At 41.5% G+C, this 27928-nt stretch overlaps 6 protein-coding genes and 1 pseudogene across 7 annotated transcripts in view; 3 read left to right on the top strand and 4 right to left on the bottom strand.

The window, feature by feature from the left end:
• Window positions 1-1685: 1685 nt before the first annotated feature.
• On the bottom strand, window positions 1686-7862 carry LOC135634722 (probable protein S-acyltransferase 22; annotated as a pseudogene).
• A 239-nt stretch (window positions 7863-8101) lies between these two features.
• LOC135634721 (uncharacterized) lies at window positions 8102-8851 on the bottom strand. The gene has a single exon (XM_065145263.1). It carries the CDS (start codon window positions 8824-8826, stop codon window positions 8296-8298), a length of 531 nt encoding a protein of 176 aa, XP_065001335.1. The 5' UTR covers window positions 8827-8851; the 3' UTR covers window positions 8102-8295.
• A 755-nt stretch (window positions 8852-9606) lies between these two features.
• On the bottom strand, window positions 9607-14432 carry LOC103981140 (binding partner of ACD11 1). The gene is made up of 5 exons (XM_009397753.3): window positions 14279-14432; window positions 11525-11628; window positions 11360-11435; window positions 11144-11227; window positions 9607-10399 (listed from the first exon to the last, which is right to left on the bottom strand). The coding sequence occupies exons 1-5, from the start codon at window positions 14282-14284 to the stop codon at window positions 9815-9817; spliced, it is 855 nt and encodes a 284-aa protein (XP_009396028.1). The 5' UTR covers window positions 14285-14432; the 3' UTR covers window positions 9607-9814.
• A 448-nt stretch (window positions 14433-14880) lies between these two features.
• LOC135635807 (UDP-glucose 6-dehydrogenase 4-like) lies at window positions 14881-18106 on the bottom strand. 2 transcript variants are annotated; one of them, XM_065147162.1, is made up of 2 exons: window positions 17744-18106; window positions 14881-16552 (listed from the first exon to the last, which is right to left on the bottom strand). In XM_065147162.1, exon 2 carries the CDS (start codon window positions 16532-16534, stop codon window positions 15092-15094), a length of 1443 nt encoding a protein of 480 aa, XP_065003234.1. In that variant the 5' UTR covers window positions 16535-16552; window positions 17744-18106; the 3' UTR covers window positions 14881-15091. The 2 variants fall into 2 exon arrangements, with proteins under 2 accessions (XP_065003234.1, XP_065003233.1); XM_065147161.1 differs by lacking the exon at window positions 17744-18106 and adding an exon at window positions 17020-17707.
• A 2202-nt stretch (window positions 18107-20308) lies between these two features.
• On the top strand, window positions 20309-23383 carry LOC135635808 (PLASMODESMATA CALLOSE-BINDING PROTEIN 1-like). The gene is made up of 4 exons (XM_065147163.1): window positions 20309-20465; window positions 20920-21159; window positions 21246-21279; window positions 22887-23383. Exons 1-4 carry the CDS (start codon window positions 20408-20410, stop codon window positions 23116-23118), a joined length of 564 nt encoding a protein of 187 aa, XP_065003235.1. The 5' UTR covers window positions 20309-20407; the 3' UTR covers window positions 23119-23383.
• A 1238-nt stretch (window positions 23384-24621) lies between these two features.
• LOC135635894 (universal stress protein PHOS34-like) lies at window positions 24622-25583 on the top strand. The gene is made up of 3 exons (XM_065147345.1): window positions 24622-24928; window positions 25007-25092; window positions 25192-25583. The coding sequence occupies exons 1-3, from the start codon at window positions 24622-24624 to the stop codon at window positions 25477-25479; spliced, it is 681 nt and encodes a 226-aa protein (XP_065003417.1). The 3' UTR covers window positions 25480-25583.
• Window positions 25584-26504: 921 nt separating this feature from the next.
• LOC135635893 (putative proline-rich receptor-like protein kinase PERK6) overlaps window positions 26505-27928 on the top strand; it is a 2541-nt gene continuing 1117 nt past the window's right edge. Inside the window, exons 1-3 of the mRNA XM_065147344.1 lie at window positions 26505-27063; window positions 27140-27673; window positions 27768-27854. Coding sequence (XP_065003416.1) covers window positions 26505-27063; window positions 27140-27673; window positions 27768-27854 — 1180 coding nt within the window. The remainder of the gene's footprint in view (window positions 27064-27139; window positions 27674-27767; window positions 27855-27928) is intronic.

Here is a 27928-nt window from a genome sequence, read left to right as displayed (position 1 = left end):
TGGTGGAATTGGCTAGGCTTTACAGTTGCATGCATGCAAAAGTCCTCTGCTCCTGCCCGCCTGCCTGCAACCTGCTGCTGCATGTAGCTGGTCAGCAGGTTGCAGGCCTCTCCGCTTTGGAATCTTTAGGCTGCGTCTGCCTTTCTGTTAAACAGGCAGTAAGCTGTCACTGCCAGACTTGAGATGGAAACCCCCTTCCATACTCTTCTTCGGGGGGGTCTTCTTCTCATGGTGAAGAGAATGGCTGTGCATGGGGCTCTGTTCATGGGAGTACTTTCTGATTCCGCATCACGCAGGATATGGGAAAGGAAGGGCATGAAAAGAAAGAAAAGACATGAATCGGCGCACCTGCACTTGGTCTTGCTTGCTGCTGCAGCTTGCTATTCCGGAAAGCAGCTCGACAGTGCCACCGGTTTCAAGGGTAAAAGGGTGGGACAAAAAGAGGAAGCCAAGAAGACAAGGAGTCGGTAAAGAAGACGGTGGCTTAGCATGTGCGCCCTCACCCACTTTGGAGCACTCTGAAGCTGCCCGTCTTTGTTTACTATCTGCTTAGAACTTTTAGGTGGCTTTGGAGAAAACCAAGTTCCATGTGGTTTGTCTTTACTGCAATGCAATCATGTCGTCGCACAGAGAACTACCGACCTACGATTGAATCTCTTCATATTTTGGATTAGGACAAAAATCACAGTGAATTAACTCCATAATTCTACAAGAAGAATGTAAGAACTCGATTCATTATCATGTCTTCTCCACCTAATTCACCCAGTTTCCATCTACAGCCACACTGCTAGCAGGCAAACAACAAGCATAATCACAGGGAGTTGATCGCAGCAGAGACATGTCTTGTCTTGCTCGGTTATTGGTGGGAGTCATCACGATTTGCTCGATGTCTCTTCACTGCGGACTGTGAACTTGTTCTTGATACCAACTTCACGGAGAAGAGAGACGAGGACGACGACGACAGACGTCAGCGATTGTGGAGGGGATCAGAGGCGTGGGGAACTCTCCGCTCGCTGCCACGGAAGAGCGCCTCCACCGGACCACGCCGCGACAGGCCCGGAGGCAGGTGAAATACCCGCCCGGCTTGCTCCTTGTCTCCAACGGCACCCCTCGCTTCGTCGACCTCCTTCCCCCCGGCGGCTAAAGACAAGGAGAGGACGACGGAGAGAAGCACAAGGGCGAGCGTGAGCGCCGCTTTCCGTGGCGCTCCCCGGTCTCGGAACGCTTCGTGGCGCATTTGTGGTGGGAGCTCGTAGGCCTGCGGACGTCGTCGCCCAAAGGCTCAGGCGATACACGAGATATATGGGGTGACTGGTGGTCCTGAGAGGGGCGCATGCGATACGGGACGAGGAAAGGGAAAGGAGGTTCCGTACGCCGGTCTGCACCCGCAGGGCCTCTCGCTTTGCTTTAGAGACGCCCCGAAACGGGGGCCTGCGCCTTCTATACGTGCGCATATTGGCCTCGGCCCGCGCGCCTCTTGTCGCCATGCCGCTTTCTGAAGCGCATCAGATCGTCTGCGACTCTCCCCCAGTGTACGTCGTGGTGCTCAGTGCGTCGCCCAACCACGGAGTGGTGTTGCCTTTGACATACAACCGATGATTTAGAGCAATGCAAGCAGTCTTTTCTTTCTACTGCTGTCATGGAAGAAGAGGAGGGTGGAGGAGGAACTATAACTCTCATCATCATGGCATTTGTACGACTCATTTCATATATAACATGGATAAAAGTTTGACTTCAAAAATGGTCTAATAAGATACAGAACAAAAATGAACAGAGTAGAACAGAATGTTTCACGATGACTACTACCTCTGCTGATACATCCAGGAAATGGCACACCAAAGCTCATAATCTTTGTTGCAGCAGAAGGCAAACTAGCTACTGTAACCAATTTGCTCAGATTAGATGGAACTGGTTAACAAGAACTGTTGACTCTTTACTACCATATGGCTGAAGTCTGGCTGAGGATGATGATGCCTTGAAGTCATCCATAATCTCACTACAGCCAGAGTTGCGAAAAAGATCGATCCAATTTGATGATCTGTGCATGATTGATCCTGAGATCTGAACCCCCTTTGGTGCAACAGTGTCCAAGATAGAAAGGGAGATAAGCTCCTGTAACTCTTCGGCTCTTGATGAAGACTGGTGAGAAGGATGGAGATCAAGTGAGTCCAGACTGCTATTAGGAGCAGCAGCAATTCGAGCAGACGACCTCTGCATGTTCGACCCAAAAGCGTTCTGTGCTTCAAGCTGCAGAGGTGCTAGACTGGTAGATGTCTCGGTGGCCATGTCGGTGCCATTGTTGTCGGTAGCAGTAGATGTATTTGCTAGAGGTCCATGAAAAAGATCAACCGAAGAAACTCTTACTCTGTTGTCAGTTCGGCTGCAGAAATCAGGCTTGAGCACCATCCTGCCGCTGCCACTCTCATGCTGCTCTCCGTTTCTTGACCCATCGGATTTGTCCACCTTACAATTGGCTGCAGGACTTTGGATTTCCTCCTTGCCTGAGCAGCAGCTTTTGAAACTTCTTCTGCATTAAGTCGCGCAAGGGTCCAAGGACTGATCTTCACAGCTCTAACATTTCTTCGGATGGTTGATTCCTCCACCAATGCTTTTTTGCTCGAGTAATCCACGGATGTGATAGTATTTGGATGAACAACATCAAACTGGCAAAGATCAAACATTGTGTCACTCTCCAGGAGTTGAGAATAAGAACAATATGATACTTTTCAGCGTTCGTAGTTTCATTAACACAAACTCATTCAAGATGTAGCCGAGTCTGAATAATAGAAGACACAATTTTCCAGAGTTTCTGAACTTCTCATGCTAAGAATAATAATGCCATGTTTATAGTGATTTGCATTATGTAAAAGATATATCAAATTAACCATATCATTAAATACATAAATTCAGTAAATTGAACAGTATTGATTATTCCTATCAAAACATTGTGATAGAACTTTTTCTTTTCCTTTGAAGCAAAGTAGCAAGCTACAATCTTATTCCCTTAAGTAGGTAAAATGCGTACATGATAGAGCAGAATGATATTTAAACCACCAATATCACAGTGTTTGTTACCATATAATAAAAAAAACTAGCAAGACTTTAAAACTTAATCAAAGCTTGCAAGTAGGATGCTTTTTGCAGTTGCTTAAATTGGGGCTGAGATCAGATCTTCTATAAGGTAGCACAAAGGGAAAAGTGTGTTAAATACTAGAGAACAATGAAATTAGCAAGATGGCTTAGCATGACCGGGTTGATTATTAACGGGGGAATTGACTTCCAAGGAAAGTAAATGAATCACAATTTTTTATCATGCAAATAGTTCAGTGATTCTAATGCTTAAACCTTGCCATCATGCTCAAACTCCACATCTTAGCATTTTTTCAAGTGCAACTAATCTTAAGCAAGGCATCTCCAAAAGAAAAGATGCACATCATACCTGCTCCTCCGGGAATGATCTTGGTGGAGTACACCATGCACCGCGATGAAATGCATTGAAGGGACTTGTTCTGCTTAGTCCAGTCATGGAGCTCACTCGAGACATTTGTGGCCTTTACTGATCACCAGTAGCTTGCTCCCATTCCTACTCCCTCAAAGCAATGAAATAATCATACGTGCTAATTCCCTGCATCCACATGCACACAAACACCAATCCTTTATCAGATAATTTAACTTTGAGAGATTTTTAGTTATCTTCATAAAAATAATCATTAAGAAAAATTAAAGAGCCATCCATCTTATCGAAACAAATTTGGATGCAGACTTCAAAAGAACTAAATGCTAAAATATTTGCTGGTTGCCAAAACATCCACTGGTAAAGTATAAAAGATTGGTCATAAACTCTTGATGAATTGTCAACATTTAATTCTAACCCTTAATAACTATGAAAACAGCACAGTTTTGTCTGATTGCAATGTATCCTGAACAACTTTAATGACAAGAAACGAATATCTTTTTTTTATGTTGAGGACTTGCAAAATCACAAAATATTATGAATTATGAACTGAACACAAAAGTTTGGTATTGTTCTCAGATTGATGCAAATTAAAACATGGTCAAACATAAAAAGATGACGACAGAACTGTAGTCATAAGGTAATGAACTATTAGGAAACTATACCTTCTTTACTAGAAGCATGTGGAAGAAGCAAAGTTGCGCAAGTGGTAGGGTGGCGACCATTGCTAAGAAGGTACAGAAAGCCTGAAAAAGATGATCCTTCAATATAAGATAAACTAGAAAGCATCCCAGAAGATCCAGAGAGAACAGTATAATGTGTAAAACTGACTTGGGTTTATTATATATAAAATAAGCTTTGTAGTGGGATGAACCATTTTAAGCAGAATAATAAAATGTAAGCCAGAGAGTAGAGATCACAAACCCTAACTTTGAGATAATCTCTACACAGAAACACTCTCAGTTGAGGAAACAGAGAATCAATATCAGCACTCTGAGTGACCACTTTAGAATAAGCTGGCCCAAGGTGAACAAACCATGGAGACCTGTCAATAGTCGGTCAGAATGAAAAGGACCTGTAACAAAATGCTTGCTCAACACCAGGTACATGATGAAGGACATGAACTGATAGCGCCTTCTGAAGGATGGTATAAGGTTAAGAAGTTCTTAAAGAGAGAAGATCAGTGACAAGTCCAGATGTTACAATTCCTAACACATAGAACAGTTTTAATGATATAAAAGAAGTGCTTGAACTTACCAAGAGAAGTGCAGAAGCCATGAGGACGAAGAACCCTTTGTAATTTTTCCTTCACACACAGTTATTAAGCCACTACTAACATGAAAACAGTAGGATATATTAGGTACTGTTCAGTCATTGATAAGAAGAGAAACAAATCAAGAGCACGGAAAGTCTCACCCTGCAGCAATGATCAAAGACATCAACACATTTGTCACAAGCTCTACAGTGCTTACTATACTTCAAAACCTACACAATGTGAAGCTGTCAAGCGTTAGACAATTGAATCAAGCACATCGGCAATGCACTAACATGATTTCATTGTAAATTACAGTCAATTTTTCACCTCAATGATGCATGAAATTTTATATGAAGACTGTGATACAGACAAAACTTTTGCTGCCATTTATCACTGTCACCAGTCAAAGCTGTTGTGCATGAAGTGTTGGGACATTGATCTCAACATCTTCTTGTCATACATATTTGCTTTGTCTTTCCAACATTCTGATTAACCAAATATTAGTGGTAATTTACATGCATGTATAATGTACATTTTTTTCTTTCAAATCTAATGAAACACATGAGAACAAGATATCGATACACACTACAATACTTAAGATTTGAAAATGAAACACCTAAAGAAGTTTCTGATGGAAGTTTTAGAAGTTAATAGTCTAGCAAATTCTCTATTCTCTATATCAGCATTTCCTTGCTCAAAAGGATCAACACATTTTTAAATTGAGGTTTGCCATGAAGCGTGAGAGTGATGAGGGAGTCATTTCCGATCAAAATGGATTTCTCAGTTAAGTAGTATGTTAGGCCACTACTAATCAACTACCCAGTAAAGGAATACCCACCTGTTCCATGATATGTGTGCATCAAATAATCCTCTTTGTTGCAACATCAAAGTCATGCATTCATTATACATTTTATGCAGCGAATTATAATTGTAACTGATGAAAATAATTTATTCGGCAAAAAACAAAATCACGAAAAATACTCTCTGAAACTACCAAAGTAGAAATCAAATCTGCCATAGATAATGAATTGACTCAAAATAGGTTAAACTGAAATGCAGAAAGAAGGGTGGACACTATGATGGGATGAGAATGCTTGGATTCAGATGCTTGATGCATACGTCAACTTCACACAAGCTGCAGTAAAACATGCCCTCCTCGCTCATTTGCTGTTCAGGAGATAGTTTAGGAGAGTTTCACCAATCACACACATATTTGACAGGGTACCAATCCAAGAGAAGTGCCAACAGAGGCACATTGTAGCAAGGCAAATTCTCTCTTTCAACTCCACTATATGAGCTCTCCATGGTGGCATCTTTGGTGAAGCCCCTATCCAGTTGGTTTTCTCTTGGTGTTCCGGAATTCATTTCCACAATTGAGGTCCCATTTCTGAATTTCTTAGGGTAAATCTCTTCCTTGCAGTCCTCTACTTTAAGATATTTCTTAGATCTGAAAATACCTGGGTCCCCAGGATCTGTTGCAGCACACCAAGCATATAAAGGAAATACACAGGTAATCTGACAAGAAGAACAAATAGCTATCGTTCTCTGCTTTGGAACCATTATCATCATAAACAAAATTTAACAGCAAACGACGCTCTCACCTTGGAAGATGGACATAAACTAAAATACTCAAGGAAGAAGAACAAAGAGATGCCAATGTGGTATCTCTTACAAAACCAGTGTAGAGCCCCATGATCACATATTGAAATAACTTCTTTCCAACAAATGAGACAATGAACACATTTTAGGCAAACCCTAGAGCCACAAACACAGCTATTTCTACCACCTACAGACAAAAAGCACCAAACCATAACTCCTCTGAAGGAAGTAACAACAATAAATTGAAATGAAACAAATAAAAAACTTTAACATACCTGAAGAGGATGGTAGGGGAGCTGCCACCCATGCTTCCTCATTGTGACTTCTGCTTGAAGGCCTAATGTTAATGATTGAGATGGACCAAAGATCTGATGTGGAAAAACCAAGAAAAAACAGGATAGTTGTCTTATACTTCCTTTGATCTCTTTTTCTCAGGACAGGAGTGGTTGATCACAGCACAAACAAGGTTGCAATGCTTGACCCTCAGGAGTGACAGCCATAGCAATGCTAGGAAGGAGAAAAGGGGAGATTTTGGCCCTTTTTGAAGCTCCATGAATCCACTGGATGACACATTTCTTGTCATTTCCTCGTCCTCGGTGTGGGCTCTCCCAAGGTAAAGGTGGAATCAAGAAGTAGCTGAGTAGACTCTGCCTTCTTTGTCACCTGTAGCCTCACATGATAACACAAGTACCTTTTGTCAGCAGAGCATGATGAATTGCATGTCTATTCATGAAGAAATTGCAAATATTGTGTTCGCAGAATATTATATGATTGTAATTCCCAAATTTCCCCTTCTGTAACTCCAATACTCCACCCCTGCTTTCGGATGAGAGGGGGGATTCGTGTTGGGCTAAGAACAAAACATGGGACTGAGATCAGGTCAAGGAGAAGAGACAAGGCTGTCATCCCTGGTTGCGTGAGGACTCGAGACTCACCAAAGATACATAACACGGGCATCGATATCTTCAACTGCACGTTGGAGACGTCCCGACCTGTTCAGTAGCTTGTTCTTACACTTGTCTCAGCACAAGAAACAGGTGGATGTACAATGGACCCAAGATTCTGGGGGTGACAAGCCCCTCACGAAGGATTAAGCACTTCAAGATCTTACTCGGATTCCATGTTCAGAACAGAATCATCAACAACGCACACACAATCCTGTGATCGTGGAAGGTGATTGCCACAAGCCAAGACCTCTCTTGTTTGTCTCTCTGCCGGTGAGAGTTCAGCTTTCATATTCCATCAGGTCTACATTGTCATGGTGGGGAAAAGAGCATTGCAGTTCTGCTCTTTACTGCGTTCAAGGAGCAACAGCGACAGACTCCCTCCATGGCTTTCGGCACTGCCAGTCGTGCGCTTTCGGCCAGTACGTCGCACAGCGCAAACCTGTGGGGCATTTGATGCAATGCATGCATGGAAAAGATGAAGAAAGCTTGGTTACAGTGCAGAACAGCGCATTACATTGCATGTGAAGCTGCGAGACTATCGAAACTGTATCATATCAATGTCATGGGAGTTGGAGGACAGCCTGCCAAATACATGCTTGCAGACAATAAGCAAACCCATCTGCAACAGAGAGTTTCTGAAATGTTCCTCCTTGAATGAGTACCAAAGGGGCATGAATTAAAGAATCCCTCTCTTTTGTAAACATAGAACAAGAACAACCATCGAAGGAATATGATTTCTTGGAAAACGGCCTGTTTAGGAACAATTGAAAACATAATTGCAATCTTCAAGAAACAATTCATCACACAAAGAGAAAAGGCTTCAAGATGCAAAAGATGCACCAAAACTAAAAGAGGCTTCCTTTGGGGAAGATCCATTCTTTCTTATTAGAAAGTTCGATGCTCTTTGCATGAGATTTAGGGGGAAAAGATCCGATCTTTGCAACCATAATTAGATCGGCGGGGTCGAAAACGACGGCAGCGCAAGAAAGATCCGATCTTTGCAACTACAATTAGATCGGTAGGCTCAAAGAACCGGGAAATTACGTGAATCGCAGGGGCGCCTCAATCCCTTCGACTCCATGAGCCCTCTTCCGATCATCGAATCCACCGCCATCGCTGCCGCGCGGGGGCGACGCCGGGAGCCGGGACGAGAAGCAGCGGTACCGGAGCTGCTCGGCGCTAGCGGGAGACTCGCCCTGGGACCCCTCGTCGAAGTTGAGGGCGTAGCTAAGGGGGTCGTACCTGAAGTCGGCGGAGTGGTGGCGCCGGTGCCTCCCCCAACGGCAGTGGGAGACCAGGGCCCGGCATTTGCAGCAGTTATCCGGCAGCTCGTGCGCCTTGGATCGGATCCACGACTTGGGCGATCGGATCAGCGGCCGGGCGGCGCGCTCCCCGTATGGGGATTCCGGGTCCCCGCCGTCGCAACCAGCGACGGGGCGGAAACAGGACGTGAAGCAGAGGTGGTGGTGCTTCGCCTTCAGCGGCGGGGTAGGCGGCGGTGACGCGGAGAAACGGTGATCGTACTCCATCCTCTTGCAGGGGATGCAGTTATGAACACAGCCCCCCTCCATATTATAATGACAAACTAAACCTGAATTAAGATTTGGATTTAGAAAGGATAAAAATAACCATTAAGGAGCATAATATATTGAGATTTTAACTTGAATTGAGGACAACCACTAATTCAAAATTTCAAATACCTATATTTTTTTTATAAATATAAAATAATAATAATAATTATTATTATTATTATTATCAAGGTGATGGTAGATTAAATTTGACGATTAATCCAATTTTATTGTTAATGTGAGATCAGATCTTGCTAGATTTAAAGGTGGAAATGATGGAGAGGACAGAGTTGGAGTGATTCTTGAGACATCACATCAATTTTACCTACGATATTATTTTTTTTTCAGTTTATCTTATTTACACATTTAATTTTCCGTTTGTTAAACTTAACGTAACTCATACTATTAAAATAGTTTATTTGGTTTATGTGATTAGTTTGTTATCCATTACTAATGTAAAGAGGTAAAGGAATTTTGAATTCTAATTGTGATTATTAAGCGAAAATGATCATACGATCATCAAAGTACAAAATTATCATTTGGTGTCATATTTTTCCAAGTAAAATGAGATTATCAGGTTAAAGTTGTGCAATTTATAGATTAATTTTGATAGAATTGATATAAAACAATCTTCATGTCTCCATAGTAATGATCAATAATTAAATTGAAATTTAAGTCAATTCTGTACTTTGGGAACTGAGAGATCTTGATTTACACAATCGATCTTGATTACATTTGTTTAATTTTGATAAGCATAGGCTAATCAATCTTGCAAAACACTCATGAGTAGTGCATCTCGAGTCCAAATTCCAACAAGTTATCGGTGTTTTACACAATAAGACATTGATAACAGTGTACAAATCTAAACCGATATCGACGTATCGACACTCGAAACATACATGATGGTCAATGGATGATACAAACATAAAAAATAATTGTGCAAACTAATAACAAAATGAATAGTGAGGCGAATTCTGAAATGAACAGAGATTTATGCGATCCGCAGCTTCTGCTCATCCATAGAGTACACAGGGACCGTCGGAGGTTCATTCGACAACGGCTCGTCGAGGTGAACCTTTGCATACTCGCTCACCATTCCCCGTCTCTCATCCCAGAATAGTTGCTTCCTCTCCTCTTCGGCCTTCTCCACCTTCTCCTTGGTCAGGATGCTAACATCCTCAGCTGCCTTCATTACCTTACCAAGTGCACTTGATAACCATGATGCTCCAGTTGAGACATATCGGTTGCTCATGATGGCTGATCCAGCATTGGTGGCTGTTTGCTCAGCGGAGGCAAGGGCCGACCTCGTGATCTCAGTTACCTGGTATCGCTCGTCCACCTCCCTCACCTTCCCACTGACCATGGCCATGCCTGTGCTTAGCTTCTCACTCAGCCCAATCCTCTGATCCAGAGACACGACGGTTGCTGAGGCAGTGGATAGAAGTTGGTGCTGCTCGTCAAAGGCTTTCGCTCTCTGGAGTGCATCCTTGCTGAGAACAAAGCCCTTGGCCAACATGCCACTTACCACATCCTCCGCCTTCTTCACCGCCTCATTGGTAGGTGAGGAGTTTCCATCCTTTCAAGAATAAGTACATGTCACAGTTAAAAATGTAATTAAAAAGGGGATAACTTCGCAGGTACCAAAAGTCATACTTTGATGAAAACACAGGAACTAAAGGTCTATAATTGCTGATCAAACAAATAATAATTTTTCCCTGTATATTACATTTTAAACATACATTTAGAACCAAAGAACGAAATCGGCTTTGGATGTAGGATCCAGTGGCTTATCATATGTTTATGCTTGAACTTTCTAACAGATACACAAATTGCATACAAGATATCAAATTTTATCTGCAGCTTCAATTAGAAGGCCAGTTGTTAAACCATTTATACGCTATAATTAATGAAACCTTCTAACTTTCTAGCAATCTAGGACCCTCGTTTTCTCATGACATTTTATCATTCCCACCTAGTTCATAAACAAGAGAGTCACAAATGCACGTTTTCCTCCAAATTCCAATGGACCTTTGACCAAATACTTAAACAAAAAAAAGTTCCCCAATCTAACCAGAATTTTTGACTCTGAAAATATATAATCAACGATGAGAAATGGCATAATATAGGTTTATCTTGAAACCATTTGACACAGCTACATATGCAATAAGAAATTGAGCACCATACATGACATTTTAGTTCTTCTATTGGAAGAAATTCCTAGGCATGGAAAAAATCATAAATATTATTTTCTGTTTGGAGTGTATGGTGTTCTCGTGCAAATATCACTAAAAACAAAAACAGAGAAATAGTAGAGACCTACCAGCATGTGTCTGTAAGCTTCAGGAGGCAACTTGTAATTCTCAGCTGGAGTTATATTAACAGAACGATCAACTATTGTTGCTCCCTGTATATATATACAACAAATAGTTTACCAAGGATTCCCATATTTTATATACCAAAACTGTATTGCCATAAACAATTCTGTTTTCAGAAAATATGCAGAAGAAAGCAGCAGTTTATATCTAGATGAACTCACTGTGAGAAGCATTGCAGTTTCTGCTCCTTGTGAGTCTCTAAAAGTGACATAAGCAAGTTGAGTATCTTCTGATTCACTGCAAAAAGAGAATCCCTATTTCACAATCATTTCCTACCTCCTAACGATAGAGATATTAGAGGTACAAAGAAAGGATAAATGATTGACCTTTGCATTTCAACATAATCGATGTCCCCAGAGAAGGAAAAGAATTCTTGAATGTCCCTTTGAGATGCAGACAAGCAAATGTTACTAATTTTCACTGTTTTTGCCTGCAAAATGATGAAAAAGAGCTCAGTAATAATTCAGCGATGAAACACATACCCTCTACAATCTAAATGTCACAAAAACTACCAACCAAACAATTTATCACATCTCAATAGAGCATGATTTGTCCATCTAATCAAATTTATTAAATAAGTCATGCTGAATAAGACTTAAAGGCCCTAACATGGGAGCAACTAAAGACTAACCAAATGAACATTCTTTTTTAAAAAACAGAAAAGAGATGGTAGTTAACATGTTTAATAAATTCCTATCAACATTAAATCATGAACTGCCACTCAATAGAGTTGCATCTAATGAACCCTAATAACTAATGGAATCAGCTAGGAAGTTAAGCATTTCCTCCATGGAACTGTTGACAAAAATAAAAAAGAAAATAATTTAACTGTCCCATCTGAAATGTCAATTTCCAATTTGGTTGAATAGTCATTTGAGGATTCATTGGCATCCTAAAAAATTATCGATCCAGTTGCTGAAACAAGATGTTCATTAGGTTCTTCACCCTTGGGGTGAACCCCTTACTCTAATAGGATTTTGAAGGTAAATAATTAACTGAGACAATTATGCCCTCTCTGAGTTGGTGAAATTATTGAATGTGATCTGCATAATCCGATGAGGCATATTGGCAGAACAAAAAAATCAAGCTAACTCAAGATTCTACAAATTATAATGTCAGAAATATCTTGTACATTAGTGCCTTTTGCATGCTAAAAGGACTATTGATCTATACAGAAAAAATAATGATAACAATTGGCACAAGAAATAGTGACCTTACTGAAAATTTTGCAATGGACAATAAATTCTTTAGGATAAAATTTTACATCCATACCACATACTTAACTAATCTTACTGAAATAGTCTTATTGCATCATCTAACAACTTGGTTAATCAAAAGAGAAAACTAGTTGGCTCAAAAGGACATGAAATCAAGCTTCCTAAAAATTGATCTGCCAAGATGAAACAATGCAACTAGAAAATGAGATGTAACTTGAGATTATACTGTTGAAATATAATCACACAGTCGTTATATGTAATAAAATTGTTGACACTACATACCCTGTGTTACTTCTAGCTCTTGACATTTGGTAACAGTTATTCGACTTCTTAGTAGTTCAATGAGTTATGTTATTGTCAAAGTGGCATGTTTATTTTCATGTTTCCACAGAGAAGTTCTCCAGTTTAACAGAAGCATCTAGGAAAATTATTATAATCTGCAAAGGATCAAAACAAATAAAATAATTATTATGTACTTCATGCGTCATAATCCAACAACTGAAACTGCCCTGTTCTTGATGCCTGGGAGGGATTCTGTACAATGGTATTGTTTGTGTGATATTGTCTGACCAAACTGAGAAAACCTAGGTTGTCTTGCTGCAAGTTTACAGGAAATGCTGATAGAAATGGATCCTGCCTCTCCCCTTGCCTGGATTATGATCACAAATAGAACAAGACTAGAAGCTGTAATTGTTGGCTCTACCAATCAGATGGGAAATCTCTAGATGAGAAAAAAAATGCCTCAATCATCTTAGCCATCTTGATCGGTAAACACTCAGATTCATATAGTTATTAGAGTTCAGTTAGGCTACATTAGCTATTAGATATTATCAAGTAGAGAGCAATCTCATTTATTTTCACAGTATTACTGATGTGGCCAAAGAAAAAGAGACAATTACAAACAACAATAATGTGAAAATTTGTCACGGCTAGCTGCACAAAATATACATATATTATGAGATGAAACAATAATATGACTTACACATTTAACAATAGATTACAATAATTGGTACAGAAAATCAAGTCAGTAAAAGAAGAAAAGGTAAGTAGAAAAAAATTACAAGCTACAAGACAAAAGGTAAGCTCCTCAATAAAACTAACCCATTTGTCAAAAGACTAGAGAGTATTCCTTTGCTGAAATGATTGGTAGATAATGCAACGGAGAAGGTTTCCTCTTTTTGTTGAGAAGAAATGGTCTGTCTACTACTCTTCAAAAGTCAATACACATTAAGTTTTAGCTCACCATTTTGGCTTTTGTGACAAACAAAGGATATATTTTGCTGATTGTCACAAGTGCCTCAAACACCGTGTTCCTTTCACAATTATCCAATATAGAGGTTTACTAGCTAACCGTAGATTTGATCCCAATAATTAGGATGACACATTGCAAGTCAATGTCTAAAATCTACGATGCAAATTGAATTAGACGCATTCCACCACAAAATCTGACCTTGTATCCGAATGAAGTATAACAAGCTACTTGAGGAGCTCATTGGTGAATCATAGTGAATCTTGGAATCCCGTACAACGAGAAAGGAAGTCGAACATCCACACGATCAGATCTAGATCTATGCAAAGTCACCGCATCTTTTTTCCTTAACCTTCCTCGTAAATCTTCTCTGGCATCGATATGCTGAACCAAAATTATCTTTTTCCGACCCAATTCGATGCACACCATTACTACCTAACGATCTAGAGCTCGTAGTCAGAATCCTCTCATCCATTCGCGCAACCACGTAAGATCTAGACACAAACATGAATATTCTCCCGTCGGATCCAAGACGAGGAACATCGGATCTCACGACACCACGAATAAAAATCACAGACGGAAAGGGCAAGAAATTGGCTGGATCAGATACTCACCGACATTTTCCTGGATCTGGAGATCGAATTCGTCGGCAAAAGCAGGGACGAGAGAGCAGGCGAGAACGGGGGAGGGGTTCGATCCAAACCGCCGGCACAATAAAAGCAACCCAAAAGGGGGAGATCAGAATTCGGTGGGTTACGTGACGATCTGGTCCACGGGTCATTTGAAATGTTCGGTTCCTCTTCAGCCTCGAGATTCGTGTTATCCGTCGTATCGGTTCGGATGGGATACCTTTGACAGAAAATTATGATTTGAACAACCAAATTTTAAGCTTTCCGAGGATAGGATAGACTTAAAATTCTAAATTTGATAGGTACATATATTAAATTATTTTTTTATAATTTTCTAGAAATGTTGGACTTTTGTTGGGAGATGCCTTCGTTTGTAAGTTTCCTAAGCCAATAAATATAGTTTTTTATTTAGTTTCTATATTTAGTTTTTTTTTCCTAAACCAATAAAGAATATATAAGTTGGTTTCCATTCATTTTGAATTCATTTACCTTTGTTACATTGATTTTGAATTCATTTTATCTCATTTACATTATTTAAAATAAATTTATAATATTTCAATGGAGATATCAAAAACACTAAAAATCTATTAACTACAATTATAAATCTTATATATAAGAATTAATAATAGTACACTAATCTTAATCTTACATACCATATGAGACTAATTACAGTGACAATTGGCTCCATATATAATAAGACACTCCATACATAAGTATAATGAAACGACAACCACTATGAAACCTTAGCATTGTGATCCGTAAAGAATCCCTCTCTCTCTCTTCCAACAGAGCTCCCAATTAGGCCACAGCAGGCATGTCCTTGAGCCAGGGATCCAATGGCTTCCCGATCGAGTACACGATGAATCCCATCTCCCTGAGCTTCTCAGGATCCACCACATTGCGTCCATCGAAGATAAAGGCAGGCTTCTGCATGTTCTCGTAGATCTTCGAGTAGTCCAGTCGCTTGAACTCGTCCCACTCGGTCAGGATGCAGACTGCGTGTGCTCCCGTGGCGGCCTCGTAGGCGTCCCAGGTCACGGTCACCTCCTTCACCGCCGTCGGGCTCATCGGCTGGAGGTGGATGGGGTGATCCCAGTCGAACTTGTTCATCGCAAGATCGCGCTGGATCTGGTCCTCCGTCACCTGCGGATCGTAGATGCTAATCTTGGCCTTGTCACCCAGCAGCCCCTTGCAGACGTCAACGGCCGGCGTCTCCCTTGTGTCGCCGGTGTCCTTCTTGAACGCGAACCCGAGCACAGCAATCTTCTTCCCAGCAACAGTGTTGAACATGGAGGAAACAACCCTGTTCACGAACCGGCTCTTCTGGTAGTCATTGATCTTGATCACTTGCTTCCAGTAGTTGGCCACCTCAGGGAGGCCATTGCACGCGCAGATGTAGACCAAGTTCAGGATGTCCTTCTGGAAGCAGGAGCCACCAAATCCGACGCTTGCGTTCAAGAACTTAGGCCCGATCCTGCTGTCCTTTCCGACGGCATAGGCCACCTCCGCCACGTTTGCCCCGGTGGCCTCGCAGAGCGCCGAAATGGCGTTCACCGACGAGATCCTCTGCGCTAGGAAGGCATTAGCAGCGAGCTTGGATAGCTCAGCTGACCATAGATTGGTCGTGATGATTCTGTCCTCGGGAACCCAATGGGCATAGACCTCCTTGAGTGCTTGGACGGCCTTCTGCCCCTCCGGCGTCTCCCTCCCGCCGATAAGCACCCGGTCGGGGTTGAACAGGTCCTGGATTGCAGTACCCTCTGCGAGGAACTCTGGGTTGGAGAGGATCTGGTAGCTTATGCCTTTGCTGTTGTGGGTCAAGATCTTCTCGATGGCCTCGGCGGTCTTAACGGGGACCGTGGACTTCTCCACCACAATTTTGTCGGACTTTGAGACGTCGGCGATCATGCGAGCAGCACTCTCCCAGTAGGTAAGGTCGGCAGCCTTACCGGCGCCGAGGCCACGGGTTTTGGTGGGCGTGTTCACCGAGACGAATATGATATCGGCCTCACAGACATGCTTTTCTACGTCAGTGCTGAAGAAGAGGTTCCTGCCTCGGCACTGCTTCACGACGTCTTCAAGGCCGGGCTCGTAGATCGGGAGCTGATCGCTGTTCCATGCAGCGATGCGGGTGACGGAAATGTCGACGACGGCCACCTCGATGTTGGGGCATTTCAAGGCAATGACGGCCATGGTTGGGCCACCGACATAGCCGGCACCGATGCAGCAGATCTTCACCATGTTTGCGTTCTAGACACTCTGAAACGATTGAACCAACAGCAGCAGCAACGAATCAGAAGATGCAAACATTTCCAGATCTAAATCATGCAAACATCAGATCTGACGTAGCTAATAGAAGATCTTGAGAGCACATGATAAAGATTTAGTCATAGATCAGATCTAAAAATGCACAATCCGGAAGTGCCAATTCCAGAACACCTGCAGAATTGATTCAAGTAAAAGCAGCTACCAGCTCAACATCCGTGCAGATCCGAACTAAAAGCTTTGAGATATGCGGATCTGGGACAGATCTAACTCATTTCTTTGATCAACAGAGTGGCAGTAAAAGATCTGTCGATGGGGAACACTAATTGGATCCACCCAAGATCCTGTCCCAGAGTCTTGTCCACGGAAGAAGCCCACAAGGGCCAGCACAATGAAGGTACTATAGGTGTTTAGCAATTGAACCAAAGTAAAAAAAGCTTCAGATCAGGTCAGGACATTACCTTCTGAGAGACTCCCACCTTTTTCTACAGAGGAAGATCTGAGATCACAGAAAAAGGGAGAGGGAGGGACAGAGAGAGAGAGGAATTCTCTGTGGAGAAACAGGAAGAGGTCTGCACCTCCTTAAATAGAGAGAAGAGACCCTCCTCCCAATACTTCCATGTGAGATCTAATCCATGATGGAGTGAGAGGCAACAAGCACTTCATGATCTACCAAACATCAATTTTTTATTATTTTATGCATGTTTTCTGACTGAAAATTCAGACAGAATCCCAACATTTAAAATGAGATATACAAGAAAAGAAACAATCAAACAGTCACATGAACAAAGACAGATTCCTCCAGAAACAATCAAACACTCCCAGGACAGTCACTGCTTGTTACTGCATCAGAGAAGAGTTTTCAGTTGTAAGCCAAAGCTTTCTCTTATACAAAACCCCCCAAAACCAACAACAAGACCATTTCCTTGAGACTGAAACATAACAATCAACAAGCTTAAATCAATCTGTTCTCTGACCAAGGTTTCAATATATTTTATGATATAGCTTGTTTTTTTATTGAAATTTACCAAATTTGTATGTGAAAAAGTAGCCAGAGAAAGCTTAAGAACTCAGGAAAGGCAAGTGAAGGCTGGTGCTCAGATCCCAAGTTAAAGAAAAAGAATGACTTGGAGAATTTAATTGGAAACAGCACAGAAGAAGGCACATAGTATTTATAAAATCAACCTTCATGCATCAAAATCTGTAGATATATAAAGTATCTATAGAGCAACAGTGTCTCTTGAAAGGATGGATAGGTCCAGGATTGCTGATGATTGCCCTGACAGATGTTGTTGCCTAACAGTTAAATTGCCTTCTGTAGATGATCCCACCGGAAACTCATGAAGGATGAATAAGGCGCTCGACGATCGGCGGTCGAGGGCGAGGTCGAGGTCGCGCGCTTGGTCGTCACGTTCAGGGCGCGATGCCACGGCGACGGCGATGGCCCGCCGGTCAACCTGGGCGAGGCCGTGAACGTGTGCGCCATGAACGCGCTGGCCCGGGCGGCGGGGAGGGGACCGGGGAGTTCTAGGTGGAGGGGGCGCTCAATTAGTGTGTGTGTATATATATATATATATATACATATATATATACATATATATATGTATATATATATATATATATATGTATATATGTATATGTATATATATGTATATATATATGTATATATGTATATATATATGTATATATATATATATACATGTATATACACATGTATATATGTATATACACATGTATATATATATGTGTATAAATATACATATATATATATATACATACATAAATATATATACATATATACATATATGTATATATATATACATATATGTATATGTATATATGTATGTATATGTATATATACATATACATATTCATATATACATATATATATATATATGTATATATATATATATATGTATATATATGTATATGTATATATATATATATATGTATATGTATATATATATATATGTATCTATATATATATATATATATGTATATATATATATATATATATATATATATATATATATATATATTTTCTGGGTTGAATTAGTGTATGACTTTATATATATTAATTCTGACTAATGTGACTCACTCATATTTCTGTGATTTTTTTTTCGCGCATAAGTAATGATATTTTAGTTACCAAAATAAACTGTTTGCTTAGGATAAAATTATATATATTAATCATTCTAAATGTTTCATGCATGATAGAGATATATTTGGAGACATGATAGTACAATCAACATAAAGATGATAGAGATATCTCACTCAATAATTGAATCATATAGACATTAATTTAATATAAAATATCAAAAAATAATTTATTTATATCATAAAATATTTTTTTAAAATTAAGTTGATCATAAAGTTAATCAAATCATGATGATCAGAATCATTTACTCTTTTTTGTAAAATATTTATTTTTTTATTTTGAAACTAACTAAAGCGCGAGAGGGTAATCAACTTTGATCTTTATGCGTTCGACACTAATATTCCTAATATTAGTATGTCAAATTTATTTTTAAATTTTAAATAAACAATTTATATGCGAAGGATTATATCTATGATTTCTTTCTCATAATTAAGTTTCAATTTATTTTCTAGAAATTACTTAGACACTTAATTTAATGATGAACTAAAAGCAAATTCAAATAAACTAACTATCATGTCACGTTTATATTTGAGACGATAAAAGATCAATAATTTTATTATCGTATAATCTTACATGAAAAATATTCACCCTCAATTAGGGTTTCACTCATAGCGATCGAATGTATAATAACGTCGAGACCTTCAATAAATAATTATGAGCATTCACAAAATATGAAATATATAAAAAAATTAATTTTTTCTCATATTATAAAATATTTTTCAGACTAAATCAATTATAAAAGCAAACTAGACCACATTAATCGAATTCATCTTACCTATACTCCCTTTTACTCTCTTCTATTCTAGATTTTGCATCGTACAGGGCTAAGCTATCACTCGCATCTTGCCAAATCTAACTCATCTAATAAGCTTGACTATGTTTGAGGCCACAAAAAGTAGGAAATCTAACTCAAAACGTCTGACTATTGTGTAGAGTTCAGTAGCTTATTCTTGATATGTCACTCTCTCTTTCTTCCCTTTCTTTCCTCGTGCTTGGTGAGGACTGCTTCATCTGTCTCTCTGTGTTTGCCTTCTCCACATCGTCTTTTTGTACACACAAATCTTTCTTTATACGCCCAACGCTTCTTTCTCATCGGTACCATAAATCTGCACGTACTTCTAACACGAAATCATGCGCACAAAATCTACAATTACTATGGATATATTCTATATGTTTAGTATTTATGGATAAAGATTGACTGACATGGATGCCAGTAAAATGATTTGACATCAATGGTGTCATAGCTCCAAGCTGAAGCAATCCAAGTTGGAAGCAAACGGAGTCCCTAAAGCATATGAAAGAGTGTGACAAGAAATGAGGAAGTAGACATGAACATACTTTGACATGCAGAAGGTAAGATTTCATGTTCGAATCACCACCTTATTGTAGATTATGTTGGGATTTAGGAGCAGGAAGACAACTGCTTTGGTTGTGGCTACAGCACTTGAGCACCTTTCATGAATGAACTCACTCAACCACACACCAAGACGGGCACAAAAGAGAGAGTACAGTGGGAAAGAGAAATCAGACAACCTATCTACATCACTGCTTTTTAAAGCTATTGTTCAAAGGTCACTGCAACTCATGCCAGCATTCTCTTCTTCCTCTCTCCCTTTCTGTACTCCTGTCACCAAACTTTGGTGAGACAACCACTCTCAGAACTCACTAATATCTGTCTCTCTTCTTTGTCAATGCTCATGGCTGGTCTACTGCTCCTTTTGCTTACTGTGTCTGCGTTTGGTGGTTCAGGTGAGCCAGTTATGCCTCCTTGGTATAGTGTTCTTTCTGTTCTTCCTGAACTTTGAGCACACAGATGGGTAGAGGAATGGCCTCCTTTGTTTCCTTTCCTTCTCTGCTTTGTTCTTTTGCCTTTTGGGAGGACAAATTTTTTGATGGTCTAAGGGGACTTCTAGCTGCAAAGGCTATAAATCTTCCCTCATTCTTCTCATCTTTTTCATTCTACACCCTGTGATGCCCCCCCGATCACAACCATGCACATTTTTGTTGTTCCTTTCTCTCATAGACTTGCTCTATGTCTTATTATATATCCTTCAGAATGTATCAAGAATAGCTATTTGATCCTTTGGGTTTTTGACTGAAAGTTCAAGAGAACTGCACAAAGGTTGTTGCTTTTTTGCCGGTTGATGTACCATTTGATGCATGAACTGAAGACTTCATCTCTGTTTCCATTTTGTGTTGGAAGATGCTGCTTGGTGTGTTTGTGAGTCTGATGCGAGCACGACAGCCCTGCAGAAGACACTGGACTATGCTTGTGGAGCTGGGGCTGACTGCAATCCTATTCTGCAAGTTGGTGCATGCTACGACCCCAACACAGTGCTTGCCCATTGCTCTTATGCTGCCAACAGCTATTACCAGAGGAATGGGCAGGCGCAAACAGCCTGTGACTTCTCAGGAACAGCCATGCTTACCTCCACAGATCCAAGTAAATAGCCCTTTTCTTCCATATTAAATCACTACAGAGGTCAATCAAACAAGAGGTCCTTCTCATCCATCCTTTGGTTCTTGCAGGTGCAAATGGTTGTGTCTACCCTGCAACTCCCAGGTACAAAAGAGTGGACTTCTTTTTTGTTGAAATGGAGCTAAATCCTTTGGAATAGAACACTTATTATATTTCAGGGTTGCTGATACTTTTATGTGGTTATTGTAGATTTTTCCAAGGAAAAAATTAATCTCCCTAACCAGCATACCAATCTTCCTTGGAGTCAAAACTATAGCTTTTTTGGTGTTTCTTTGGTACAAAAATCTCCAGATTTTTTAGTTAACATCAGCATCCACCCTAACTTAGTGAGAAAAAGGAAAAAAAACATCTTTTGTGGCTTTTCTTCTCCTCCCCCATTTGTTTCTGTGACATCCTCCAATACATGTTTGATAAGCTTTTAGAACAATCTAACCTTATATGCCTCTTTATTCTTCCAAGTGGGCACTGATTCACTGTGCATACCATCAGCATTTTGTAATTTTCATGTGCATCCAATGACTTGAAATCTGCTTTCCCTGTTGGTGAGTCATGGCCACAGGTTTAGAAAGTTTTTGTTGTTTGCATATGCTTATTGTCCTCATGTTAATTACACTTAGCTTTTATGATACATTTTAAGACCCGAGTCGCCGAATCTCCCACTCCTAAATGACCCCTAAAAAAGAAAAAAGAAAATAATTTTAGGCGAAAGCCATGGTGTGGTTCTGAGACTGATGGGATTGGCTAGGAAGGAGCTAATGAGTTAATTCAAGAAACGGATGAAAGGACTAACTAATGATGGAAGGAAAAGGGATTCATACCAAGAAAGAAGAAAGATTACTGGTGTGCACTAGGAATGTGATCATAATTTGGACTAGTCCAAGTTAAGACCAAATGTTTCTTATCTATTCATAGTCAGAAATCCAAGTATCTCTAGATTATTAATTGAATGATATGTTTTACCAAAAGGACATATAACCCCTTATGTGGAGTCGGCAAGTCAAGTCGAGCTTTAGTTCTGAACTATTGTTACATTGATTCACAGATCATGTTGCCACCAAATATGGGACATTAAAAGTAAATAAAAGCAATTCGTGAACTGAAACTGATTTGCCGGCTAAAATCTAAACAACAACTCCTACTTACCATATTGCAATAGATGAAGCTAGAGAATCATTGCTCGACATTTAAAACAAGCTGCAACAACATTCTACAAATTATATGCTTAAATTTTTTATTGACCATGAATTCCCTGTTATTGTGTGCATTTGTTGAGCACAAGCATGGCAGCACCCTACTCATCCTGGAACAATCAAAATCCATGGTATAATAAGCTTGCTGATCTTCCTCACCGAGTGCATTTAGACAAAACTCTGTTGCAGCTCTTTTGCTACTTTAGGCCATAGCAATTGGTTTTAATGGATTTTTCTGGGTAGCTTATATAACCTATATTTCTCTCTCGTCCTGTATTTCACATCTCGTTCTTCTGAAAACAAAAAAGAAAAAGGGTAAAGAATATGGTCAGCTGTCAAAAGCTTTGCTTTTTTGAATGGTGAGGGAGACCATTGCACCATAAAACAAGCTATAGAAGTGACTTTGCTTAATTACGTGTACAAAGCAATGAAATTTTATCGGAAGCTGAAAGTGATTAGTTCCTAACCATATACTTCTCCATTCTATTTTCCATGCATCAGTGCTGCAGCAACCTCAAGCACACCAACAAGCACAAGCACTACGCCAAGCTCAGCGACACCAAGCACCTTCAGCCCACTGACAAGCAACACAACCAATGGAGTACTGGGAGGAATAGGTCCTTCGGGAACAACAAGCAGCTTGGATGGCAGTGATGGAGGTTTGCTCCGAAAGGCAGGGATAGGCTCTCTCCTAACTGTTCTCCTTCCAATACTGGTTCTACTGAAGGTATGATTTGGAAATGTACTCTCGGTCATCGGATCCTGAGAAGAAAAGAGTGGTTGAGGCGTGGTAACCGATGCATGTGATCACAGGTTCTGATTCCTTGTGCTTGGTTGGTATGGATTGGTAGGATGGCTGTCCCTTTTGGTCATGGACCCTTGTCTGCTTATTTTCTTTTCCTTTTTGTACATCGTTTTAGGGAAGAAGCAGTTCATCAATTGAAACAGGCTTTGTTGCTTTGCCTTTTAGACTACCGAGCTGTTCTGTTTGATGTCTATCTTTTATGTGGGTTGTCATGCAGCTGTAATCTCTAATCTTTTGCAGGAATCCCTGTCCTGTTCATGACTTATTAGATATGCTGGTTTATCTTTCGATAAGACAAGTATCGGTTTGTGTTTACCATCAGTGAAATGGATCAAAAGGCACCGAAGAAGACAATCAACTGAAAAGGCACTGAAGATTGTTCCTTCATAGCTATACTCTGATAATATCATTCAATTGTTATTATGTGGATTGAGATCCAACTCCTGGGCATTGTTCTTCTATGTATAATATCATTCAATTGTTATTAAGTTTCTTCTGTTGTGCAAGTACAAAAACAGTATTTATTGTGGCTTTTATTCAGAATAATTTTTTTTATGTTGATATTGTTATCATATAAGATTTTTCTAATTATACGAGGAAATCTATTCAAATCATCTATTCTGTTAAAGAAAATTTTTTCTTTTAATCTGTATAAATAGTGATAGCTTAATGTATTTAAGCTTTTTTATTTCTTCAATAAAGTTTAATCAAGATACTTTAATATATTATATTTTAAATATAAATATAATATATTTATCATATTATTATAGAATGAGAAATTATATTATTGTATTTATCGCATTCAAATATAAATTTTGGAAATAGGAGCTTCTGATATTCTAAGTTATGTCATTATCAACTCGATATTTATTTGGATGTCTTATTAATCCGACATGATAATTTAAGTATCAGATGAGTTTTTTATTTTTTATTTTGCATGCCATTATATATATATATATATATACTTACTGCGATTGAAAAACATACTACGATTAATTTCACATCGGTAAAAATTAAGAGAGTTGAGTGAGTCTAATTGACAACTTAACCAGGTTTAATATTTTAAGTTGAATTGATGTCCAATCTAACCTAACATATCCTTTCTCAACGCTTTGATCGCTAATAATTTATGAGAGCCGACACTAAAATATAACACAAAATCAAAAATTAACGCGCCACATCATCAGTCGGAACTCAAGTCGTGACTTGAGTTGTCGCACATTACCGGCGCTCTGGAACCCATCCATTCAGAAGCAGAGCCCACTCGTCGGCACGAATGAAGGGCGTCAGGGAAAAAGGAAGGGGAGCATGGCCTTCTGAGGTGACACCGACACCAGGACAAGCTCAAAGCTGTACCATCCCCAGCCCCAAAGTTATTTCTTTCCCTTTTTCCTTCTCCGCCTCTTCCTCCACCAGCAGCAGCAGCCAGCGATGGGCAGAAGCAGCACCAGGCTGCCGAGCTTCTGCCTCAACCGCATGTCCCCTGGTGTCAGGGTCAGATCTCCGCCGCTCGAACCGAAGCCGCCGCCGTCTCCCGAGTCCGGTCAACTCCACCACCACGGGAACGCGAAGCAGCCCGGAGACGGAGCTGAGGAAGAAGCCCTACTCGGCCGAAGGATCATGATAGTGGTGGACTCCAGCCCGGAGTCGAAGACCGCTTTGCGGTGGGCGCTCTCACACTCGGTGCAGAGCAACGACAGCATCGTCCTCGTCGACGTTGTCAGGCCACCCAAGCATGGTGAGAGTCCGCCCGCCTCTTGACATGGATGTGGAGCAGGCAAAGAAGTCGTATGACAATTTTCCTCTTCAATATCAGGTGAGCAATCTGGGAAGGAGAGGGATCCAAAGATCTACGAGCTTCTGCATTCCATGAGAAGCGTTTGCCATGCGAGAAAACCCGAGGTAAACATGCTCTGTTATTCGTGGCCCTTACTCTGTTGAAGATTTTTGCATCGTCGTGTGCTTCAATGCCAGAGAAATCAATCGACAGCGTCTTTCCAGGTCCAAGTGGAGCTGTCTCTGGTGGAGGCGACGGAGCGAGGTCCGGCGATCGTGGAAGAGGCCAGGAAGCAGGACGCGTCGCTCCTCATCATGGGGCAGAAGAAGCGGTCCCTGACATGGAGACTGGTCATGATGTGGGCTGGCCGCAAGGTGGGAGGCAGCGTGGCGGACTTCTGCGTCCAGAACGCGACGTGCATGGCGATGGCGGTGAGAAGGAAGAGCAGGAGAGGCGGCGGCGGATACTTGATCACCACCAAGCGTCACAAAGATTTCTGGCTCTTAGCCTAAGCCTGCTGTATCATTCATTGCTCTGCTTCCCGTGGTGTATGTATGTAAAGAATGGAAGACGAAGTGTAGAATCCATGGCCTTGTTGTTCCTCGTTGCCGCTGCTGCTGCTGCTTCACCTGCGAACCTTGGCTTGCTCTGTTTCATGTGTCTGGTTCGGTGATGAAGAGAACGCCGTCTTCTCAGAATTCCTTGCTTGCCAAAACATAGAAGAAGATTAACATGCTAAAATGTCGGGTATAATAAAATGATGAACATAAACATACTAAAACATAGAGGAAGATGAATGGTTACATGGAAAGACTTATTATATGATTGATTAAACTCGTAATAATATTAGGATCATTCGTCCCAATATGATCTACTCTTGCGATGTATTAATACATTAATATTAGCCACGTAGCGATGCTGTGTGTGGTGGTTTGCATCGGGCGGTCGCGCGGGAAATTCCCAACGGCCATCCGGAAATAGGAGGACTGTCACGTTGTTGTTAGATTTTTGCTATTTTTGTTTATTTTTCCTTCGTTTATTTCTTCTTTTTTCTGCTAATTTTCTGTTAATTTCCTCCGTCGAACAACGTGGACGGAGGATCAGAAATAGAAAGGCACCAGTAGAAATTGCAGGGGCGGAATTGGAGCGGGCGGTGGCTGGAGAAGGATGAAGCCGACGCCCCTCGCCACATCTATCCCCCTCTTCCTTCCCTGAGGAGCGCCTGCACGCCCTTCTCCCAAGGAGCTCAGGCAAAAGTAGTATATCTTCTCTTCATCGATTTGTTTCCTCTGTGTATATGCGATTTGTTTCTTGCTTTGCGTACTGGTCTCGGTCAGAACCAACGTCGAGCACGTGGAGCGCAAGATGGAACTTTGTGTTTCCTGTTGATCATGAATTTTCTGCGAGGAGAAGACATGGCTTTACCTGATTTCTTTGTAGATGATGTTGTGATCGCGTTCTGCAATCTGCAGGTTGGGGTAGACGGGCGGTCGCAGGGAGGGCAGAGTGCTCTGCGCTCGAACTCCATCCTCGCAAAATGGCTTCATCCCCTGCGACTGCTCCGCCGCCCGACACCTCCACTCCGCCTGCTCCTCCCACCCAAGATGCGCTACCGCCATCCGATTCCCCGCCAGCGCCTCCTCTTGACTCATCGCCGCCGGAATCATCACCCGACGCTCCGTCTCCGTCGTCCCCAGATTCCACAGACGACCCGGACTCTCCATCTCTCGAGTCCTCCTCTGCCCCTTCATCGTCCTCCTCCAAGCCGTCTCGTCCTTCATCCTCGCCACATAAATCATCCTCCTCTTCACGTTCAAAACATGACAAGGACTCACCAACGACCCCTTCGCCGTCGGACGGATCGTCAACACCAGCCTCGAGAAGCCCATCCTCCAAGTCGCTGCCTTCACAGATATCGTCATCAGCCACATCTCCGACGAAACATGATTCAGGCGTCAATCTGCCTCTCGTTTTGGGGATCACGGCAGGTGTGGGGATATTCCTGGTTTTGATGATCGTGGCTCTTGTGCTCTGCACCAAGAAGAAGAAGAAGAAGCAGCCCAACATGCACTATTATGATGGCCAGGGACTCAACGGTATTCAATAGATTACTTTGGATTCCATAGTCGTGAACCTGTTTGTATTAATTCCTCGGCCGTCGATGTGGTGTAGGTGGCTACTACCAAGCCGCACCGCTTCCAAAATGGCAAAACGGAGGCCAAGGGATGGACTACATGGGCCAGATCCCGCCACCTCCGGGAACGGCAATGTCGCCCGCACATGGGTGGCATCAGTCGCCGATGCCGCAGATGGCCAGCAGCGACATGAGCGCGGCATACTCCGGCCTCCACGGGCCGCCGTTGCCGCCCCCTTCACCCAACGTCGCGCTGGGCTTCAACCAGAGCACCTTCACCTACGACGAGCTCGCCGCGGCCACCAACGGGTTCTCCCGCGACAATCTCCTGGGCCAAGGCGGGTTCGGGTACGTGTACAAGGGCGTGCTCCCCAACAGGAAGGACGTTGCGGTGAAGCAGCTCAAGTCGGGAAGCGGGCAAGGGGAGCGGGAGTTCCAAGCGGAGGTCGAGATCATCAGCAGAGTCCACCACCGCCACTTGGTCTCGCTTGTGGGATACTGCATTGCGGGGTCGCAGCGAATGCTCGTCTACGAGTTCGTACCCAACAACACTCTCGAGCACCACCTCCACGGTAACTCCCGCTGCTCATCGCTCATGAACAGATCAAACATCTGAGGCAGAAGTTTATGACTGTTTGCTTGCTGTAACTTGGGATTCGATTGCAGGGAAGGGTCTTCCGACGATGGATTGGGCTACAAGGCTCAAGATTGCTGTAGGATCAGCCAAGGGCCTCGCGTACTTGCACGAAGACTGTGAGTGCAACATCTTCTTCTCACGTCCTGTCTTCCCACTTCATCAAGTTGCAGGAGTTCATTCATCTCTGTGC

The sequence above is a fragment of the Musa acuminata genome, chromosome BXJ3-4, assembly GCF_036884655.1.
Source record: "Musa acuminata AAA Group cultivar baxijiao chromosome BXJ3-4, Cavendish_Baxijiao_AAA, whole genome shotgun sequence".
NCBI classification, from domain to species: domain Eukaryota; kingdom Viridiplantae; phylum Streptophyta; class Magnoliopsida; order Zingiberales; family Musaceae; genus Musa; species Musa acuminata.
Note: the sequence above shows the minus strand (reverse complement) of the source record. Positions and strands in the feature narration are given on the sequence as shown.

Coding starts and splice junctions, on each gene's coding strand:
- LOC135635808 (XM_065147163.1), top strand. CDS start 20,408: ATGCTCATGGCTGGTCTACTGCTCCTTTTGCTTACTGTGTCTGCGTTT. Junction 21,160..21,245: donor GCTTACCTCCACAGATCCAA/GTAAATAGCCCT, acceptor TGGTTCTTGCAG/GTGCAAATGGTTGTGTCTAC. Junction 21,280..22,886: donor GTCTACCCTGCAACTCCCAG/GTACAAAAGAGT, acceptor TCCATGCATCAG/TGCTGCAGCAACCTCAAGCA.
- LOC135635894 (XM_065147345.1), top strand. CDS start 24,622: ATGGGCAGAAGCAGCACCAGGCTGCCGAGCTTCTGCCTCAACCGCATG. Junction 24,929..25,006: donor TGTCAGGCCACCCAAGCATG/GTGAGAGTCCGC, acceptor CTTCAATATCAG/GTGAGCAATCTGGGAAGGAG. Junction 25,093..25,191: donor GCCATGCGAGAAAACCCGAG/GTAAACATGCTC, acceptor GCGTCTTTCCAG/GTCCAAGTGGAGCTGTCTCT.
- LOC135635807 (XM_065147162.1), bottom strand. CDS start 16,534: ATGGTGAAGATCTGCTGCATCGGTGCCGGCTATGTCGGTGGCCCAACC.
- LOC103981140 (XM_009397753.3), bottom strand. Junction 11,228..11,359: donor AAACTGCAATGCTTCTCACA/GTGAGTTCATCT, acceptor ATATATATACAG/GGAGCAACAATAGTTGATCG. Junction 10,400..11,143: donor AAGCTTACAGACACATGCTG/GTAGGTCTCTAC, acceptor TATTCTTGAAAG/GATGGAAACTCCTCACCTAC.
- LOC135634721 (XM_065145263.1), bottom strand. CDS start 8,826: ATGGAGGGGGGCTGTGTTCATAACTGCATCCCCTGCAAGAGGATGGAG.